General features: G+C 40.4%; 1 protein-coding gene across 13 annotated transcripts in view; it reads right to left on the minus strand.

The window, feature by feature from the left end:
* Positions 1-22,535, minus strand: part of PTPRM (protein tyrosine phosphatase receptor type M) — a 665,945-nt gene that overhangs the window by 76,653 nt on the left and 566,757 nt on the right. For all 13 annotated transcript variants that reach the window (XM_053243122.1, XM_053243114.1, XM_053243112.1 and 10 more), the window contains one exon: positions 9,738-9,825. In XM_053243122.1, the coding sequence (XP_053099097.1) occupies positions 9,738-9,825 (88 nt within the window). The remainder of the gene's footprint in view (positions 1-9,737; positions 9,826-22,535) is intronic.

Below are 22,535 nucleotides of genomic sequence, written 5' to 3' on the forward strand. Positions count from 1 at the left end.
GCCCCTTCTGGCCCTCTCTACACCTGTGCCTCAGGCAACCACATCACCTTGCCTCATGGAACGGTCACCTGTGCAAGCGCACAAAAATCAATGGCATGCATAATCTAATGTGTAGTTTTGCCCGCAGCATGCTTTCCAAAATAGGAACATAGGAAGCTGCCATATACTGAGTCAGACCATAGGTCTATCTAGCTCAGCATTGTCTACACAGACTGGCAGCGGCTACTCCAAGGTTGCAGGCAGGAATCTCTCTCAGCCCTATCTTGGAGATGCCAGGGAGGGAACTTGAAACCTTCTCCTCTTCCCAGAGCGGCTCCAGGGGAATATCTTACAGTGCTCACATATCTAGTCTCCCATTCATATGCAACCAGGGCAGACCCTGCTTAACTAAGGGGACAAGTCATGCTTGCTACCACAAGACTAGCTCTATACTGCCTTTAAATGACCAATAAATGGCAGAAACTGTAAATAGTGCACACACAAACACACAAAGCCCTATCCATGTATTATGCTCAACATATAATGACTGTACAACTCTCTTTACAGGTACAGTTATTCACATATTATGAACACAGGTATAGCAGTACAATTCCTATGTATTCCACGCGTTTGAGGGGCCTGTACTAAAATGAATGCTGGTATAGTCATTCACACAAAACATGTGCAGTTGTGCAGATATCTGTACCCTCATACAACGTAACTTCTGAATAGGGCTAATATATTTGAGAAAAGATGATTTCTTTTAATGCATTCTGCATAATCCCCAACCATATCATTAAAGTGATACCTGGAAAAATATAACGATAAAATCATGGCTGTCTACTCAGCTTTAACAAAGTGGAACAGATTCCATGTTGTGCTCAGTTTATAATTCAAGATTATTTCTGAAAAATTTTCTGCTATGATAGCTCAATCAACAAGACATGTTTAGCTGAAGGCCATTTGGAATTTAGGAAGTTTGTGCAGCCATAATATTAGCTTAAGACTGCAAACTGTTCTTCCTCTGTTGAGCACTCTCCTATAAGTAGGTTCTGCTGGAAAAATACGTGTCATCTGTACAACCTTCTATTTTGTGGTATACAACCTTAGTTATTTAGTAAACAATCCTGAAGAACTAGCTAACTCTTTGGGCTCTGTAAGGCAAACAGGAACTACATTATGTAAATTATTTTCCTCTAAAGCAAACACATATGATGGTGAGTGCATTATGGTTGTAGTTTCACGCTCTTTAAAAGTCTCATATTTAAACAGTTACTTTTTAGAGGAAACCACATTCTAACATGCATTTCCTTGTTCAAGCTAATCTGTTTCCAAACAAGGTTTTATACTTTTGCAAAATGGTGGTGAGTGGAGGACCAAAATAGCACAACCTTGATGCTACAAAAGCTTATTTCTCATTGTGTATAGAAAAATTGAAGGTATATATTTAGTGGGAGATTGTAGGAAGGCAACAAGTGAAAGTGGGGCTTTTGTTGCTTTTACACTGGCTTTATATTATGTTGCTAATTATATGCATAGGTCCATTATTAAAAGATCTGAATGGAAAAGACGATGACCTGGTGGTAACGCACTTATTAGATGATAAGGATATATCAACTTCTGCTGCAGTAGCCAAGCTTTGTTATGCGGCCTCAAGATTACGGCCCTCAAAAGAATAGAGTTTCTAAGGCTTCTGGGAAGCTACAATATGTACATGTACTCCACTCTGGTTTTTATTTAATGATTAACTGGTTTTTATTTAATGTTTCAAATTTACTGAAAGTATGTTTTGTTTTTTGTAAATGTAAATGTGTTGTATCATTTGGTCAAAGACCGTAAATAAATACTAAACCTATAAGTTGTGACAAAAAGGGGCATGATGATGTTGATAGTAAAATATTGTACCTCCATCTAGCTATACCAAAGTCATTTCAACGGTAACATGTGGCACAAAGTTATTAAATTGCTTTATATTAGACATTGCTGCAAGTTTATGAATGGGTCTCCCACTGGTTTTGTGGAGGCTTATATCTAAAAACCTTCTCCAGCCTTTAGAATGCTATACTCTTCAGCTAACTTAAGGTGTAGAGAAGCAGTTTTTTGTAGTTTGGACTGAGAGAGAAAGACATCTGGGCATTCATCAAACAAGAAGCGGCTTGGGAAGCTGTGGGGAGTGCATACTGTTGTTTTGTGGGGATTGAATGCAAAATTAGCAGTTGCAGGGCCTGATTTAAAAGTCAGCTTGCTTGCAATGTGCTGTGCTTAAATAAACAGATATTACAAGGGCATAAGAACAGCTCAGCTGGATCAGGCCCAAGGCCTATCTAGTCCAGCATCCTATTTCATACAGTGGCCCACCAGACGCCTCTGGGGATCCCACAGGCAAGAAGTGTTTTTTTTAAAAAATAAATAAATCATTTTTTATATCCCGCTCTTCCTCCAAGGAGCCAAGAGCGGTGTACTACATACTGAAGTTTCTCCTCACAACAACCCTGTGAAGTAGGTTAGGCTGAGAGAGAAGTGACTGGCCCAGAGTCACCCAGCAAGTATCATGGCTGAATGGGGATTTGAACTCAGGTCTCCCCAATCCTAGTCCAGCGCTCTAATCACTACACCATGCTGGCTTGTGCATGCCCTCTCTCCTGCTGTTGCTCCCCTGCACTGGTGTTGAGAGGCATCATGCCTCTGAGGCTGGAAGTGGCCAACAGTCACCAGACTAGTAGCCAGTGATAGACCTGTCCTCTATGAATTTGTCTAAGCACCTTTTACAGTTGTCTAAGCTGGTGGCCATCACCACATCCCATGACAAAGAATTCCATCGATTAATTATGTGCTGTGTGAAAAAGTACTTCCTCTTGTCGGTCCTAAATTTCCCAATCTTCAGTTTTATGGGATGATCCCTGGTTCTAGTGTTGTGAGAGGGAGAAAATTTATCTGTCTACTCTCTCTACTCGGTGCATAATTTTATACACCTCTATCAATTCTCCCCATAGTCACTTCTTTTCTAAACTAAAGAGCCCCAAATGCTGTAGGCTTGCCTAAGGAAGGTGCTCCAGGCCGCTGCTCATCTTGGTTGACCTCTTCTTTTCCAGTTCTACAATATCCTTCTTAAGATAAAGTGATCAGAACTGTATGTGGTACTCCAAATGTGGCCACACCATAGATTTGTACAAAGGCATAATAATATTAGCATTCTTATTTTCAATTCCCTTCCTAATGATCCCAAGCATGGCATTTACCTTTTTCACAGCTGCTGCGCACTGAGTCAGCACTGCACAGAGTCAAGGAGCTATCCACCACCGCAAGATTGAGTTCTGGTCAGTCACCGACAGCTCAGATCCCATCAGCTTATATGTGAATTTGGGTGGGTTGTTTTTGGGTGGGTTGTTTTTTTTTAAAAAAATAGGACACCATGGTCCTGTTTACAAGTTATGTTCAACGAGAGTTTACAGTACACACACTAGCCCAATTCAAATATTAGCACTGCTCACAGTTACAGCGCTGAATTGTTGGTCAGAAGTCCCACCCCAGTGTGTACTCACCCCCTCAAACTAGCCACTCATGGTCACAGCTGCATTTGTCTGCACAGGGAAACTCTGTATTTCTGTGATCGGTAGCCTGGGGTGATCCACACTGCCGATCACAGTAGCGCCACCCATCCTGGTTGTGGCATCTCCCTGTGCAGACAAACACAGCTCTCAATGTGAGTGGCTAGGCTTAGAGGGCGAGTGACAAGCCGGGGCAGGATGTCTGACTAGCTTCGGAACTGTAACCAGAGGTGCTCTTAGAACTGGGCCACGGAGATCTGGCCCGGTCCTCTGCTGCCTGGGGGTGCCTCCGAGTAGTGCTGGAGGCGGCCATCTGCCCAGGCCGCCGCAGTAGTGGATGGGGGCCGGGTGGGAGTGAGGATGGGAATGATGGGGCTGCACTGCTGTGGCTGTGCTGCATGCTCCATCCCGCCCCGAGCGTGACCTGGGAGAGGCCGCAGGTCTCGACCTCTCGGCCCAGTGGCCCTTGAGAACTGCGAGGAGCTTCCTTGCAGGTCTTACAAAGACACTGTTCCTTGCGAGAACGGCGTCCTCGTGAGAACTGCGAAGAACCTCCTCACAGTTCTCAAGGGCTGGTGGGCCAAGACGTTGAACCCAGCAGCCGCTGCCGATCATGCTTCACCCGCCCGCTAACGCCACCACCACACCACCAGGCCCACGGGGGTGGGGGAGGCCTGCTCGACTCACCTTCACACCCCAGCCGCTTACATGGTATGACTTTAATTTTTTAATATTTTCATGGGGAAGTGGCAGGGTGGGGTGGGGTTGCAGTAGGCAGGAGTCTTTAGGCAAGAGGCCCCCCGAAAATAACTTCTATTTTTAACTTGTGGGGGGGGGGGGGCGTCTGAAGCCCTTCGGGTCCAGGCACCGAAATTACCTAGGAGCACCCCTGGCTGTAACCATGCACAGTGCTACAGTCTGTGTACAGTATATGCATGTACAGATCTGTATTCATATGCAGTTATTCACATATTATATTCAGCACACATGCAGTAGTACACTTCCTATCTGACCTTGCATTTGTAGAGGCCTGTACTCAGTTTACTTTTTAAATGAATGTATGTACAGTAAGTCCATCCAGACAAAAACATGTATGTGTGTACAGACACCTAAATGCACATACAATGTAATGACTAAAGATGGTGCATAAGTTTCTCCTGCTCTTATTACAAGGAAACAGATCCTACTGCTTACTGAAGTGGGATGAGCATTTGGTAATGAGACTGTCTGTTTTAAACTTATTCAGATATTATGTTTACAGTATATTTATTTGATGGTTAGAGGGATGGTTAGAGGGATAGCTGTCACACTTTTAATTAAAGTAGCCGTGCCAGGAAAAATAATCATTTTAAAAGCATCAATGATAAGAATTTTTCTTTGATCTATCTTCATGTTGCCAGCAAATAGTCCATTCAATATGCCATTATTCTATCCAGTCATGTGCTCTCCTCTAAATATACCTGGTGTCAGCTAAAATGTAAATTTCAAAATCCATTACCCTGTATCAGCAAAAGTTCCACCCTTGTGTAAACCCTATTCATTAAGGGTCCTACCCTTAAATCAAGAGCTCTCCTGATAAGAGGTTGGTTAAATACTTTCTTCCCCAGCATTCAAGGCCTTAAGTACATACACTCTATTCATTTGTTGATCCTTGGAGACAATCTTCAACAGGATGAATGCTTATTCACTAGTGCTCATCATTGTTTACCTAGCTACATGCTTAATTAAATCTCTGATCCAGAAGGAAATTAAGTGCAGTAGCCAACTGACCCATGGGGAAAGTGCCATGGTTGGCCTTAGGCCATATGAGGTAATGAGGTCACAGACTCTATTACATAAAAGGTGGCATTCTAGTTGAGTATCTTTAGCTTTGCTGACTAAAGAAACAGACCTTAAACAACATGTGTTAGAAGCTTGGCTTTCTAGGTATAGGGGACTTATAGACAAGTTTTGGAAGATGAATCTATTACTGCCATGGTGCTGTAATCTTCTACAGACTTCCTGGCACTGGCCTCAAGATTATAGCACCACTTTGATATAATATATATATTTTAAAGGTCATTGCCTCAAATTCCTAAATTTTTGTGTGTCATATTAAAATATCCGTGATCTACATACACCCAAGTTTCTAATCTGGGATTATTCTAGAATAGGTCTGCACAATTTATGACCTATCAAATCAAATGCAGTCTACCAGTCATGAATGGAAGACCATCAGGGGTTTGGCAATTCCCCTAGTTTTTCTGCCTACCTAGAACTACAGAACAGCACCTGGTAGACCACAATGCATACCAGGAAGGCTGTGTTCAGCTTCATGAATTTGAAGTTGTGCATGTCTATTCTAGAATAAATGCATCTATCTCACCCGTACCTCTAACACTTTCCTGAACTAATTTGTTGAGAATGTTGAACAGCTTGGGCATGGTTATTGTCCACAACAGACAATTGTTTTGTTGTGTCTCATTTTATTGGAAGTAATGCTTTACATCTCAAAACCTGATTGTATACCACACTTGCCAATTTAAGAATAGCCTTCAACACAATTGACTGAGAACTTCTGTGGGCAAAGTATCCTGACAGTAGATTAATTTGAATTCTATATTCCAATGCTGTTCTACAAGTAAGATCTACCAACATGGGTGGCTGTGCAAATAAGGTGCTAGCCATGAGAAGTGTTAAACAAAGGCATGCTCTGGCTCCTTTTCTTTTCAACTGATTCATAAATTACGTAGTTGCTGAACTAAAAGGAGACAAATTCTTCATTCCCCCATGGGAGTGGTCAGTGGCAGAAAAGTCCTGTTTTAATGCTAAGTTGTTATTAATTTCCATTACAGAAATTAGTTGAATAGAATGCTCACAGATCTGGTTATATCTTTGTAAGTGTAGGATAATAAACTACTACAAAACATAAGCTTTAGTCTTTGGGAAATAGCTCATATAATATCAAGCAAGTAAACAAGTTCCCTTATTTAGAGAGATTCATTTTGTCTGGTTCTGGAATCTGAACAGATCATATTCAGGTGATGTGGTGGAACTAAGAGTTAGCTGTATCAGGGGCACACTTCTGGGAGTTGCATGGAGGCAAGTCTCCTGTCCATTATGGAGAATAAGCTTCATCTCTGAAGCTTAAGACACCAAAGTTTCAGGCCTACAATGAGGTAGCAATTCAGAATACTTCCAAAATAAGAGCCCCAGGACTATTGTAGTAACTCCTCTGGATGCTCTGACAGTCATTTCAAGAGCTGAGAACATTATGGGACTTGTTGGAGCCAAGTGACAACTGTATTATTTCAACTACTGATTTAATCTGTATGAAAAGCTACCTCCTAAAATATGGATATTTCACATATAAAAATATTTCACATGGAGGTTTATTTCACATGGAGAAAAGCTTTTACCCTGTTTAGTTTTTAGTTGGTGCCAACAGTATGTTGAAAGAGAGCATTCCCCATGTTCCATATGATAACCCATGTATGGCTTTGTGATACAGATTAATGGTTCATTGCATGAAGAAGTACTTCCTTTCTTTTTCCTGTCAATCTATAGCATTGGAAATCCCTAGCACCGTAGATAAATATTTCTCTTTATTTATTCTCCGTACATAATGCATAATTTTATCAACTTCCATCAAGTTCTCCCTTAATCATCTTTTCTGAATCTCAAGTGCTAGAGTCTTCACCAATTTGTATTATTTAAGGTTTACTCAATTATTCTAAGTTTATACTGACAACCCAAACAACTCATTTTCATCTAACACACACTTTCTCATTGCTAAATATTGATGACATTAAAATTAAATTGAATCCTAGTGATCAAAGTAACATTTGCTGCTCTTAGCGGCTTCAATATAGCTTGTAAATTACAATTGATTTGTGCATCTAATATTTTTATCTTGTTTTCACTCTGCTGTTTGTCACTGCTCTGTAAAGATATGAGTCTTGTTGTCAGCCTAAGCAGGGGAATCCTAAGTAATTGGTACAAGTAGCTGGCACAGCTAAGACTGGATTAGAATTGTGTATCTGTGGACCCCAATGAGTGCATACAAGTTGATAAAGGAAGAAGAAACATGCAGATATTATATATTATTTTAAAAAGAAATTCTTATTTCTGCTAGTGGTACCAGTTTACTTAATAAATGTGATATTCTCTCTTTTTAAAAATACTGGCCAACATTCAGACTGATAAAGCATGTGTGCAGTGAATGTGCAGCACATACTTTGGGAGAAGGGTAATTTTCATCAGACTTCTCTTCCTTATGTAGCCAACTGTGACTCCTGAAAATATGTCCCTGAGGGTTTCATGTCCCTCAGGACATATGTTTAGGAGTCACGGTCGACTATAGAGGAAAGGGGAAATTGATGAAAATTGCCCTTCCCTCAAAGCATGTGTTGTGTGTTCACTGCACATATGCTTCATCAGTCTGAATGTTGGCCACTGTATCTTGTTCCAGAACACTCTCTCTTCCTCCCCACCGCCATTTATTCAATTTTCAATTCATTTATTCAATTCAGGAAATATCTATCTGAAGGAGATCTTATAAGTTAGGAAATAGATAGTTAAGGTGCTTTCCTGTAGCATGCATGCTTTCAATTCCCTGGCAGGTCACATATTTAAAAGCACTACTCAGTTCCAACCAAATATTTAGTAAGTGTTTGAATATGTTAGTTTCACACCTGATTTTTATACAAAACTCTAGCCACAATGGGCCCAATCCAATAAAAAATAGTTAAGTCTAGGGACCAAAGTACATATTACATTAATTGCAGAGTTTGCTATACTGTTTCTGTATTCCCCCCCACTTAAATAGCAGCCACCTCCCTGCAATTAAGATCAGGGGGAGCAGGGCTATGAATCAAATCAGGCCAATAATTGGACTGATTATTTCCCAATAGAAGGAAGCCCAATACATCCGGTATCAGATTGAAATGGCTTACTTGGCAGCAGTGTGCTGGCCTCTTCATTCTTTTACGAAAAAGAGAAAAGCTGCTGCCTCTATTCATAGGGCATGGCTATTTTCTTCCCCCAGTAATACTCTGAGAAAAGATGCAATAACATGAAGCTGCTTCCTTCCCTCGAGCATAATGGAGTAGATGCCAAGGAAGAAACAGGGTCCACTGCTACCTATCAAGATAGCAGCTTTTTGAAGTTAAAAGACATGTGGAGGGCCCACTACGGTATACTGCTGACAGCTAAGGCCCCTAATACATTGAGTCAGATCAATTCAATGCAGCAACCCCCCAGTATATCAGTGAACCAGTGTACTTGCTGCAGAATGGATCAGATCCTGATCTTTCCAGGAATGCACAGTGCATTGGGGGACTGATGCCCTCAATCTGGACCAGAACTGATTTCGATCTTTTCAGTGATGCATAGCTTTAGGGAAGGCCTGCTCAATTTTGGTGCCCCAGCTGTTTTTGGACTACAACTCCCATAGTCCCCATGCACAGTGGCCAACAGCCAGGGATTATGGAAGTTGAAGGCCAACATCTGAGGACGGCCAAAGTTGAGCAGCCCTGCTCTAGAGAAGAACCTTTTTCTCACACTGATACCATGGCAGCTTTTTCCCCTGGAGCAAGTAGCAGTTTCAGGAGAAGCAGTTTTTGTTGAGACTACTCTGTGTGTGTGTGTGTGTGTGCGCGCGTGCGTATGTCCATACGCACGCACACACGTGCGTGTGTGTTTTAAAAATACAAGTCTTGTCGTGCTTCCTGCAGCTACTATTTAAGCGGGGGGAAACAAAATAAAACAAAGGGGTAATAATGTGATTAACAAACATCACATTTTCTTTGGCTCAAATTCCTACTAAAATAAATGGAAATAAAGTGCACTAAAATAAATGTCTCTAGGAGCACTTTGCTTTCTTTAATTGGATTTCCCTTCCCATCCCCATGTTAAATGAATGTCCACAGACATGTACATTTGTTATAGCCTGTGACTTAGCTGTAACATTTTGTGTCTTAGCCTGTGTTTTAGCTGTAACATTTTGAGGACAAGGAATTGTATATTTGCTCTGTGAAAGTGCACCAGGACCCTAGACTTCAGAAGTAAAATATATTGTGTTATTGACACATATATTTCTCCCCTATTTTTTATTAAGGTGACTAGGGCTCTGTTTTTACTCCAGACACACAGAGTAGGGTATCGATGGGCAGTGTTGTCAGTTACTAAAAGGATTTTCCACAGTAGTACAATTATACTGTCAACACTTACATGCAATGATATTCCCATATCTATTCTTCATTCGGTTCTCATCTTTTTTAGCTGAGTCCCATGGTGCAGACTGCCCTTCAAAGAAACTCTGTAAAAAAAAAGGGGGAGGGGGAAGCAAAAATAATACCTAGCAAAAGAAATACCTAGCAACAAAAACATGACGATAATAGCAAGACTCAGGGAGAAAATACCAACTATAATTATAGTTATTTGGTGAAAATAGTTAAGTAAGGTATAAGGCCTGACTAAATTGTAATTAACATTGTTACTTGAATTATAATAATTAATAGTAATATTTAATAATAGCATCAGTCTTTTTTATGAACACAATGTACATACATTTCCAATAATTGGCTGACAATACAGGAGAACCCCATTACTCGCGGAACTACTATTCATGGTTCTGTGTATCTGTGGGTTTAAAAAAGACACCCAGCCTCGATATCTGCAGATATGAACGGGTTAAATCCCACCTATCCATTGATCCTAGAGGGCCAGAAATAACTGCAGAGGTCATTTTTGGCCTCCATTTTGTGTTCAGGAGCCATTCTGTGGCTCATTTAGTTAAAAAATAATGGGGGGGGGGAACCTGGGCAAAGTCATCGTTTTCCCCCATTTGGGACTTGAGAGGCATTTAGGGAAGATGGCTGGACATCTACAGACCCATGGAGCACAGTAGGGCACTTTATTTGGCCCGTTTTTGCTTCCCCTCCTTCATTTTTACCAGGTCTAGGAACCCAACCCCAGCAAACTCATTGAATTGATTACTCAGTTATCCACGGTTTCGCTATCTGCAGTGCTCCCACCAACCTGGAACGGAGCCCCCACGAATAACGGGGTTCTCCTGAACAATAAAGTCAAATAATAGTAAAGATAGTATGCATAAGACATGCAGGGTAATGACAATAAAGAGTCATTAAAATGTGTTAAATAATCATTTAAAAAATTTTCTGAGACATTGCTATTAAAAGTAAAGTCAAAATGTTCACCCTACTCTGATTATTATCATGGATCAGTTAGGCTCAACTAAACTTTCATACTGCACAGTCATTGGATCCTGTGAAATAAACCATAAATGCCCTGGGCACCTGTATATTTTTTAATGCAATTTTTACTTAAGGACAAGTACTGTATACCATTCATCAGCTGAGAAGCAGGCTTTCTTGGTCAGATTTCAAGGCTAGCCAATAGGCCAGATAGACAACTGTTCTAACCAAGAAAGCCTGCTTCTCAGCTGATGATTGATATAAGTACTTGTTCATATGTAAAATTTGCATTAAAAGATGACTTCAGTAGAAAATGATTTCTTAACCAAAAGGCCGAGAATCTTGAGGATAAGCCTATGGGGTAAACTAAGAGACACTAATATTAGATTGTGAGCCCTTTGGGGACAGGGTTCCATCTTATTTATTTATTATTTCTCTGTGTAAACTGCCCTAAGCCATTTTTGGAAGGGCGGTATAGAAATCGAATAAATAAATAAATAAATAATAAAATAATATTGATAGACGCTTACTCTTTCTTAATCAGAAGCTCTACGATAACACCAGTGTAAAAGTGAGATGTAACCCTCAAGGCTCACTTTCACATTTAATAACCACTAGTAAAGGAGTTAAACAAGGGTGTATTTTGGCACCCTCCCTGTTCAATCTTTACACAAATACCCTAGCTAATAATCTCTCTGATCCAGTGCTACATTCCCAAACTATTGCGGGCGCAGTTATCCCAATTCTGCTGTATGCAAATACTGCTGCTACCATCTCCCAAACTCCTGTCCTGTGGGCCTTAGGAGAGTGCTTAGGCTTTTGGCCACTTACTTCAAGGACAACCACTTGGTAATTAACTTCCACAAATCCAAAGTGATGGTCTTTGCCAAGCAGAGGTGTATCTAGGGAAAATAGCGCCTAGGGCAAACACTGAAATTGCGCCCCCTGTCCAAGCATCTGACACCCATCTTTCAGATAACTTTACCATAATATCAGCTGAAAAATACAAGTCAAGCTCGTTAATCTTTTAATATTTCAAAAACTATTTAGCAGTGGACTTAGCCAGACCAAAAAATGCTGGAAAACTACAAATTTCAGTACGTGGGGGCTCATCAAATACCCAAATACTATGTGGAGATGTACTTGGAAAACTAAACAGAAGTGCCTGTCTAATTCTCTACTATGCATTGTAGCATCACCATTACATAGGTTTTAAAAATAAATGGAGAATTTGACTTTTCCCAGATACTCTGTAAATAATTAAAGGATATGCAGAGTAAACTGTGTCACTGCTTGGAATATATTCTAGTCTTTCAGAAAGACAGTTAAAATGAGAGAAAGAGAGCAAGAAACTCCCAGCGGGCCTTAATATTAAGGGTTTCACACCGATTCAAAGACAAACTCACCATTAATAGCCATATTAGCAAGACATCACATTTAACTCACTTATCACAAGAAGCAAAGTAAGAGCAAATGAATACAATCCTAGCTCATAAGCGTCAGCTCAGTATTCACAAGCCCTGATTCTCTGTACATAGTGCCAATCTGAATATGTGTACAGTGTCTTATATTATTATTATTATTATTATTATTTTTTTTTACCCGTAGCCCCTTTGGGGGGCTTCCTAAAGGCTGGGGTGTTTCCCCCCCCAAAGATTCCCCCTCACCCCGCTGGCCTCTAGGGCCTCGCAGGGACCATTAGAGCATGTGCAGTGGCTGTTTTTAAAAATAATCTTTTTTTTTAAAGGCCACTGAAAACAAAATGGCCACCGCGCATGCTCAAATGGCCTCTGAAAAGCCTGGCATGATCTAGAGCCTCACAGAGGTTCAAGTGGCCCTTCAAGTGGCGCCCGGGGCACGTGCCCTGCCTGCCCTACCCCTAGATACGCCCCTGGTTCTTCCAGCTTTGGGGATGAGAGGAGAGGTCTAGTCCAGTCCCAGTTGCAGAAACTGCAGCCATTAAGGATGGCAATAATGACATTTTGTTTCTCTGGCTGCTGCTTCTCCTGTTCACCGCTAATTGGTTCTACACTGCCAGGAAGTGCACTAGCAACGGAAATACCTGTGACAGTAGCTGGCTATCAATTATTTTGAATATTTGAGGAACAGAAAAGGAGAATGAGACTTCTATACAGTTGTGAAGATCTTAGGGCCAGTTCAAACATTCTTTACCAACATGGTCTTCACACAGGTAAACCACTTGTTTAAAATCACTTACATGTCAAATGGCATCCCATAAGCTTTCCCAGAAAGCAGGCTTTAATGTGGGTTTACTGTGAGTTCGGGGCATATTGGATACTCCAGCACAAAAAGTGGATTTTTTTTTACCCTGGACATAAATCGTGCTAGGCTCTAATATGCAGGGAAGAACCCAAATTTTGTATGGAGTGCCCTCTGATATGTTGCACAGAGTTCCGGGTAAATCTCACTGATATGTGAACGTACATCCTCAATTCCAGTGGGGATGCAAGCTAAAATCCCTGCCTGGGAATGCTCCCGGTAGAAAAAACATGTCAGAAAGTATCTTCTTTCTGACACATACGCTTTTCATAGGGTCACAGTTTGTATCATGGGGTGCTTTCAAATATGTATCAGTTTCATATGAAATGTGACGCACTACAGTTATGTGAAAGGATTGTGACATAACAAAAAATAAATGTTTGAAGTGACAATATGAAATATACATAAACCTTAAGGGCTGGCTGTTTTCCTGGATGTCTCCAAATAGAGCTTCACCCTTTTAAAATGAAAGCTAGTAATATCAAAGTGGCCAATTCTTAGCAATCGTAGTCAAGACAGGCCAGGTTAATCTAGTTTTTTTCTGAGGCATATGAATAGACTGGAGAAAGTAAATTGTTCTCCTTTTCCTAGAAAAGGTGACCCAATAAGACATAATCTAGCAATGAAGGTTGTCAACTGAAGATAAAGGGGAGAGATGCAAGTTTTTTATAACTAGTAGTATGAAACTAAAGAGGCTCTGTTTAAGTAACAACATTTTTCTTCATTTGTATACAACTGATGTGTCCACGTATTTTATATAATCATTGTTTACAATACTTTAAAAGATTATTGAATTGCCAGAAAGGGGGAAAATGTTTTCATCACGCATATAAGCTGGTTTAATATTTATTGAACTGTAGTACTATATGATTTAATCAAGCTTAGCTCGATTGCTAGTGGGATGGTGTTCCCTGTCCCAGTGGTAGCAAGGATGCATGCCTATATGTCTCTGTCAAGGATAGAAAAACCCTAATTTATACAGCACTGAAAACGGTGTCCAAAAGGAACCTGGAGAAAAAAACTCCTTTTAGACTTTTACTTCTCATGTAAATGAAGCTGGATTGGAATTCCACTGAGAAAATATTTAAAATATCTGTAATCAAATCTGTATGTTACATTCCTCTGGATTTCTAAGGCCACAAATTAAGGTGTACCTTGAAAGTAATACTTTGAGAGCCAATTCTCATGTTACTTTTGGTGTGGTGGAATAGGCCCAAAGCTTATAACTTAATGAAAATTTAAGGCCGCAGTTCTACACCCAGCATTTTATCCATAATATCCAGTGATATAATACATGAGTGATATGCTGATTGCTGCCTAAAACTTACGAGTAAATGCATCCATACTGCAGGATGTCATTGCTTAAATAGCTGGCAAATGCATATAACACTGACACCAACACAAAGGGTGTCATCTACCAACCACTTAAAGCAATCTTCATTTAATCTAATCCTATCAATCACTGAACCCTGTCATCAAGGCAAAAAATAGAGATGACACAGATAATTAAAACGAAGGATGGGTGGTACTGGAATTCTGTCTCTTGAATTAACAAAGGTGTCTTCTACCTGAGAGTACTCAGGGAGACCTTGGCCATCTACTTACCTTCCTAAGTAGGCGCAGTGGGGAAGTAACTTGCCTAGGAAGCAAGAGGTTGCCAGTTGGAATCCCCGCTGGTATGTTTCCTAGACTATGGGAAACACCTATATTGGGCAGCAGCGTTATAGAAAGATGCTGAAAGGAATCATCTCATACTGCGCAGGAGACGGCAATGGTAAACCCTTCCTATATTCTACCAAAGAAAACCACAGGGCTCTGTGGTCGCCAGGAGTCGACACTGACTCGACAGCACAACTTTAGGCACAAGAAGCTTTTAGAAACTTTTGATGCAATTCATGTCTCATTCTGCCCCTTGTCTTACCTAGACAACTACCATGCACTTTGGCACTACATGTCAACCCAAAAGAACATTTCTGATATACTTTCCAAGATGTGTTAGCTACTGTACACCTATTATTACTGTGGTTACTATTAATCAGTTTTATGTGTAGTGTTCAAATGGAGAAACTAAAATATTCTAGCAATTCTTTAATATATTTCATTTGGATCCCACTTCTGGTCATTTCCCCAGAAGAATTTCAGTTCTAACAACATATTAAGGCTATTCCCAGAGGCAGCCCAGCCTGGGCTAGATTGCACGTGTGGCGCTCCAGGATTGGTCCTGATCCCTGTGCTCCCGCCCCAGTTAGCCCGACTTCCTGCCATAGCTCTGGTAGTTTTTCTAGAATGATAAATAATCTGCCCTGCACTAAATTTACACATCACAATTGAACCATCCATTATTTTATAACGTAGAAAATTGCATCAGGAATTGGCCAAGTAAGACAAGCCCAAAGGTGCACTGCCTGAGAAAGCAGTGCAACCACGAGTCACTCATGACATCGCTCATTGCTTGTGTTTATGCCCATCTCCCATAAATTAAGCTATCGTGAGAGTGACAGTAATCAAACTCTTTAATGAAAGTTAAAACAGTCTCTGTATTAGTAGACACACTGTAGTCTGTCTGTGTGACACACTAGAGCAGGCATCCCCAAACTGCGGCCCTCCAGATGTTGCTGAACTACAACTCCCAGCATCCCTAGACACAATTTTTTTGTGGCTGGGTATGCTGAAAGTTGTACTTCAGCAACAGCTGGAGGGCCGCAGTTTGGGGATTATTATTATTATTATTACTTGTTTACACAGTCAGACAGGTGTTATTGACTGGTTTGTTTTATCCAGACATCGAGTCCTTCCCAAGGACCTGGGATGCCAGAATTTTATTGTCAATGGTTATAGATATCGTCGCAGAATATAGGCTGTTCCCAGTAAAGCTGCTTTTTGTAATTGGCTGATGGTGATTTCTGTGGCCCCTATGGTGTTGAGGTGCTCTTCAAGGTCTTTTGGAACTGCACCCAGGGCGCCAATTACCACTGGGATTATTTTGGTCTTCTTCTGCCACAGCCTTTCCATTTCAATTTGTAGATCTTTGTATTTGGTGATTTTTTCTATTTCTTTTTCTTCTATTCTGCTATCCTCTGGTATTGCTATGTCGATTATTTTGACTTGTTTTTCTTTCTTCTCGACTACAGTTATATCTGGTGTATTGTGTGGCAGATGTTTGTCTGTTTGTAGTCGGAAGTCCCATAATATTTTTACATCTTCATTTTCTTCAACTTTTTCAATTTGATGGTCCCACCAATTCTTGGCTACAGGTAGCTTGTATTTTTTGCAGAGGTTCCAGTGTATCATCCCTGCTACCTTGTCATGCCTTTGTTTGTAGTCAGTCTGTGTGATCTTCTTACAACAGCTGATCAGGTGGTCCACTGTTTCATCTGCTTCTTTACAAAGGCGACATTCCTCTTCCACCTGAGCTGCGAGGGAGGTATAGCCTATCTACATCACTGCGGGGGTGCAGAGCATGATTGATGGTCATGATTTTCCTGGTCTTACGATCTAGCATCTCTAGCTCTGCCTGGGTCCAGTCTATTATTCCTGCAGTGTATCTGATAAGAGGTATAGCCCAGGTGTTTATGGCTTGTATGGTGTTCCTGTCATTGAGTTTGGACTTGAGGATTTTTCTAACTCTCCTGATGTATTCACTTCCAATTTTTCTTTTGGAGTCCAAACTCCATTGCTATATCGCTACTGAATATACGGACAGTGTTTAGCAGTGATTCGATTTCTGACTGGGACTTTCCATACAACTTCAGATCGTCCATGTACAGCAGATGGTTGATTTTACTTGATGTTTTAGATGTTTGGTATCCGAGGCCTGTTTTGTTTAGTATTTGTGAAAATGGGGTCATGGCGATTACAAACAACAGAGGGGATAGTGAGTCCCCTTGGAAAATGCCTCTTGTAATGCTAACCTGTCCAAGTGTCTCGCCAATGATTGTTAACTGTGTACTCCACATGCTCATTGCTTCTTCTTCTTCTTCTTCTTCTTCTTATTATTATTATTATTATTACATTTATATCCCGCTCTTCCTCGAAGGAGACCAAAGCGGTGTACTACATACTTAAGTTTCTCTTTCACAACAACCCTATGAAGTAGGCTAGGCTGAGAGTGACTGAGAGAGATCTAGCAGTGAGATTGTTGGAGGTGGCCTGGTCAACATCATAAATGCATCGCTGAGGGAGGGTAGGGTGCCTCCATGTTTGAAGGAGGCAATAGTTAGACCTCTTCTTAAGAAGCCTTTCCTGGATCCCTCAGCAATGGATAGTTATAGACCAATCTCCAATCTCCCTTTGTTGGGCAAGGTGATTGAGAGGGTGGTGGTCAACCAGCTCCAGGCAGTTTTGGAGGAAACTGATTATCTAGACCTATTTCAAACTGGCTTTAGAATGGGCTATGGGGTTGAGACAGCCTTGGTCGGCCTGATGGATGACCTTTACTGGGGAATCGACAGAGGGAGTGTGACTCTGTTGGTTCTCTTGGATCTCTCAGCAGCGTTCGATACCATCGACCATGCTATCCTTCTGGGTCGCCTGGGGGAGTTGGGGATAGGAGGCACTGCTTTGCAGTGGTTCCGCTCCTATCTCTCGGGCAGATCCCAGTTGGTGGAGCTTGGTGACAGTTGCTCTTGTAAACAAGAGCTGTTGTATGGAGTCCTTCAGGGCTTCATTCTGTCACCAATGCTTTTCAATATCTACATGAAACCACTGGGTGAAGTCATCAGGAGATTTGGTGTGGGGTGTTATCAGTATGTAGATGACACCCAAATCTACTTCTCTCTTTCATCTGCTTCATCAGGAAATGGTGTTCATTCTCTAAATGCCTGCCTACAGGCAGTAATGGACTGGATGAGGGATAACAAATTGAGGCGGAATCCAAGCAATATGTAGGTGCTCATTGTAGTGGCTCAGAATCCGAGGGATGAGTTAGATCTCCCTGTGCTGGATGGGGTTACACTCCCCCAGAAGGAGCAGGTACAAGCTTGGGAGTACTCCTGGTCCTCACCCTGGTGTCTCAGGTGGAGGCCATGGCCAGGAGTGCTTTCTATCAGCTTCGGCTGATTCGACAGCTACATCCATTCCTTGAAGAGGATGACCTCAAAACAGTGGTGCATCAGCTGGTAACCTCCCGGCTCGACTACTGCAATGCGCTCTACATGGGGCTACCTTTGTACGTAGTTCAGAAACTTCAGTTAGTTCAAAATGCGGCAGCCAGATTGGTCTCCGGGGCAATTTGGAGAGACCATATTATGCCTGTTTTGAAACAGTTACACTGGCTGCCAATATGTTTCTGGGCAAAATACAAAGTGCTGGTTATTACTTTTAAAGCCCTAAATGGCTTAAGATTACCTCAGAGAGCGCCTTCTTCTGTATGACCCCACCACACGTTAAGGTTATCTGAGGAGGTCCATCTCCAGTTACCACCGGTATGTCTGGTGGCGACTCAGAGGCGGGCCTTCTCTGTAGCCACTCCTGGGCTGTGGAATGCGCTCCCTGCAGAAATTCATAATTTGAACTCTTTATTGGCCTTCAGGAGAGCCCTTAAGACTTATCTGTTTGGCCTCGCCTTCCAGGGTTTTTAAATTGTTGTGGTTTTTGGTTTTTTTTAATGTACTGGGGGTTTTGTTTTTAGGGTTTTTAAATTGTTTTTAACTGATTGTTTTATGGTATTTTAATTTTTTTTGTTTTTATTGGTGATTGATTTAAACTGTTTTTGTTTTGTTTGTGAACTGTCCTGAGCCGAATTGGGTAGGGTGGTATAAAAATTCAGTAAATAAATAAATAAATAAATAAATAAATAAATAAATAAATGGGGATAGTGATAAGACAATGTCATAAGTGACTCTTGGTTGCACCACTTTCTCTGGCAGTGCACCTTTGGGCTTGTCCTACTTGGCCAATTCCTGATGCCATCCAAGACAATTCCATGCCTTACAGTGCACATTCAGTCTCCCCAGATGTATCAGCTGCACTACCTTTTATTGAGAATCATCATAACATAATCTCTGTTATGCTATTGTATGATAATGGGTGCCTGATAATACATACAGTACACAAGGAGCATCACAGATATCATCCTTACCAGTATCCCAGGTGAGAGCTTCTATTCTGCTGACATGACAATATGTATGTTTAGTCACCCCTAATGTAACCTATGAACAGGACTTAAGTCTTAGAAGAGAGAATTAAAAAAATTGAATGGAAAAGTCATCCTTCTCTATTAAACTATAACTAGTTTAAGAGTAATTTCTACAGAAACCAATTTAATTTTTATAGACTCCTAGCAGATTCTTCCCCTTTTAAATTCTAATATAGGACTCTTCCAAAAGGAGGATTTTCTATATGAGACTTAGTTTGCATTAATCTGAAGAATGTACTAGGAAGAACAATTAAAATTCAAATTTAGCAACATACTCCTTGGCACAACAGTTAACTGTAACCGAAAGTAATTTGTCTTCCAGTTTTATCTGTAAGACAATGAACAGAGTGAGATGATAGGATTTTATACTTCTCCTCTTACAGGACAAATCCCCTAGGTATAATACACACATTTATGCTGTAATTAATGTACAAGGTATATTATTTCCAATGTGTGTACCTAAAATTTAGGCTTGTTCTCAGGCAGCAGTTCTTTCCTTCCCTGAAATAAAAATGCTTTTGGGAGGGCTGAACGGATGCTTTCTCTGCAGTGCATGTGGCATTTTCAGAAATAAATCCTATTTTTAAAAATTCTTTATAGCATATAATTAAAGCGTTGTTTCTGACTATATCTCATATTCTGGAGCAAATCAGTGAACCTTGGAAACATAATAGTAGAAACTCTATAATACAATAAAATGAAACAACTCAATGAATATCAACTACTTTGAGTTTTCAGAACTGAGTGCAATGCATAAGGAAATTGAACATCCCACATACACAATCATATATTTTTCCTGAGCAAGACACATGCCTTGTGATTTAATAATCTTCTCCAGATCGCCCTTCCTTCCCTTTATCTATTTCCACAAGATAAAATTACACATCCCAATTGTACAACCCAAGAGACTGTAAGTACAGAATGGTACCAAGATATTTAAAATGAGAGCTCCCAGTTCCCACAAATGACTATATTATTACCCTGAAGGGTGTACATGTCAGGGTTATATATCATGTACAGTAGGTTTCTCATGCAGTATGGATACAATTTTAAAAGGTTTACTACCTTTTATAATTCAGTTCCACAAACCATAACTAAAATGGGTACACTAGAATAAAAGATAAGATCATAACTTATTGCATTGTTCACTGCTAGTTTATGGATCCAACTGAAGCAAGCAGTAAAGCTTTTCCTGGACTGTACCACTTAAGCTTGCACGTGGAGGATTGCATGGTTGAATGCTCCCTATTAAAATAATCCTTGCACACTGAAAACTAGTACTGTATATCAGGGACAATGGTTCAGTTTTATCAATGAGGGAGAATTCAAACATGCAGTCCAGCATCTTGCAGTGATACAATATAGGAATCTGACTCTGCTGAATCTATCAATAGGTCTTAGAAATACTGAGGCTTCCAATAGTCTCCCTTTTAGTTTTAAGACCATTTAGCTAATAACCTCTACTATCTTATATCCTGAAAGGGTATATTCATAAACTATCACTGTGGACTTTCAACTCATACAAATTTCCATGCAATCTACTATTTTAAGAATGCTACAAAATAAAGATGATGCAAACTGATAAATTTCTTAAATGCTTTCTGCTATGTTTAATATTTATTTGTTTACTTCTTAATTACTGGTTAGATTTATATAACACCTTTCATAAAATTATATCCAGGTGGTTCACAAAGATTAATACAATAAAACCATAAAAATATAAACACCAAAAGCAACAGCCATAAAAACAAAACAGAGCAGCCAGAAAGAAGAGACTTTACCCCTAAGGGGTAAATGGTATAGTGGTTAGAGTGCTGGACTAGGACCAAGGAGACCTGAGTTCAAATTCCCATTCAGTCATAAAACTAGCTGGGTGACTCTGGGCCAGTCACTTCTCTCTCAGCCTAACCTACTTCAGATGGTTGTTGTGAAAGAGAAACTCAAGTATGCAGTACACCGCTCTGGGCTCCTTGGAGGCAGAGTGGGAGATGAATGTATAATAATAATAATAATAATAATAATAATAATAGTAGTAGTAGTAGTAGTAGTAGTAGTAGTAGCAGCAGCAAAGAGCAACACAGGCTCAAGATATGGAAGAAGAATTACCACCAACTGAAGAAGTTGCTCAGGTGCAGGTGGAGGAGGTGTTGGAAATAGAGGATGCCACTGTTGCTGAACTGTTTCAAAATCAAAACCAGGCAACCTCCCCTTTGCCTTCACCTCAAAAACCCAAATGCCGTTTAACAGAAAAGCAACAAGAACTAAAGCAAAAAATAACTGAGCACATGAACCAAACAACCACCAGGGTTCGACTTCCCGCTCTAAAAACAGTTGCCAAAAAACAACTTGCTCAGGCATTAAAAGATGTCAATGCTGCACTTGCAGAAATAACAACCAAGAATTTGCAAGAAACAAACCAACTAATGTACAGCGCAGCAACAATAACAACACTAGAGCTCGGATATAAGATCAGTGGACCTGTAAAAAAAGAAAGTAGTACATCACCTAAATGGAAGATTAGATTAGAAAACAAAATCTCCAGGCTTAGATCAGATGCTAGTAAATTGAAAGATATGAAAGACAAGAAGCTGAAGAATGAAAACACCAAACAGTATCTGATCCAAAAATACCACCTAGATTCAAGGAAAATTAGAGAAGTCCTGGAAATAATAAAGCAGCAAATAACAGCAGTGTCAAAGACGATTAGCAGATATGAAGCCAGAATTACACAACACAGGCAGAATCTCCAATTCCAGTCGAATCAGAGACGTTTCTACCAAAGCATAGAAGGAGAAACTGCAAGAAACTTAGAAACACCAAATAAAGAAGAAACAGTGCAATTCTGGGGAAAATTATGGGACAATCCAATAGATTATAATAAAAAAGCGGGCTGGGTGAAAGAGGTCAAAAAATGTAACCAACAAATGCAAGATCTAATAATAACACCAGAATTAATAAGTGAAAGAGCAAAGAAAATTAAAAATTGGACTGCTCCAGGCAACGATGAACTGCATGACTTTTGGCTTAAACACCTAACAAGCCTTTGTAAACAACTATCAAAACAGTTCAATCACATTTTGCAAGGAGGTGATATTGAACAATGGCTAACAAACTCATCTCATAATGAAAGACCCAGCAAAAGGTGCAGTTCCAAGTAATTATAGACCAATAACCTGCCTGCCAACCATGTTCAAATTATTAGCAGATGAAGTGATGCAACACTTATTAACTAACAAACAGCTTCCGGTTGAACAGAAAGGAAATTGCCCAAACACCAGAGGCACAAAAGACCAGCTGCTGATTGACAAAATGATTTTAGAAAATTGCAAGAGAAGAAAAACCAATCTAAGTGTTGCATGGATTGACTACAAGAAAGCCTTCGATTCATTGCCTCAC

The sequence above is a fragment of the Hemicordylus capensis genome, chromosome 4 (genome assembly GCF_027244095.1).
Source record: "Hemicordylus capensis ecotype Gifberg chromosome 4, rHemCap1.1.pri, whole genome shotgun sequence".
Taxonomy (NCBI): domain Eukaryota; kingdom Metazoa; phylum Chordata; class Lepidosauria; order Squamata; family Cordylidae; genus Hemicordylus; species Hemicordylus capensis.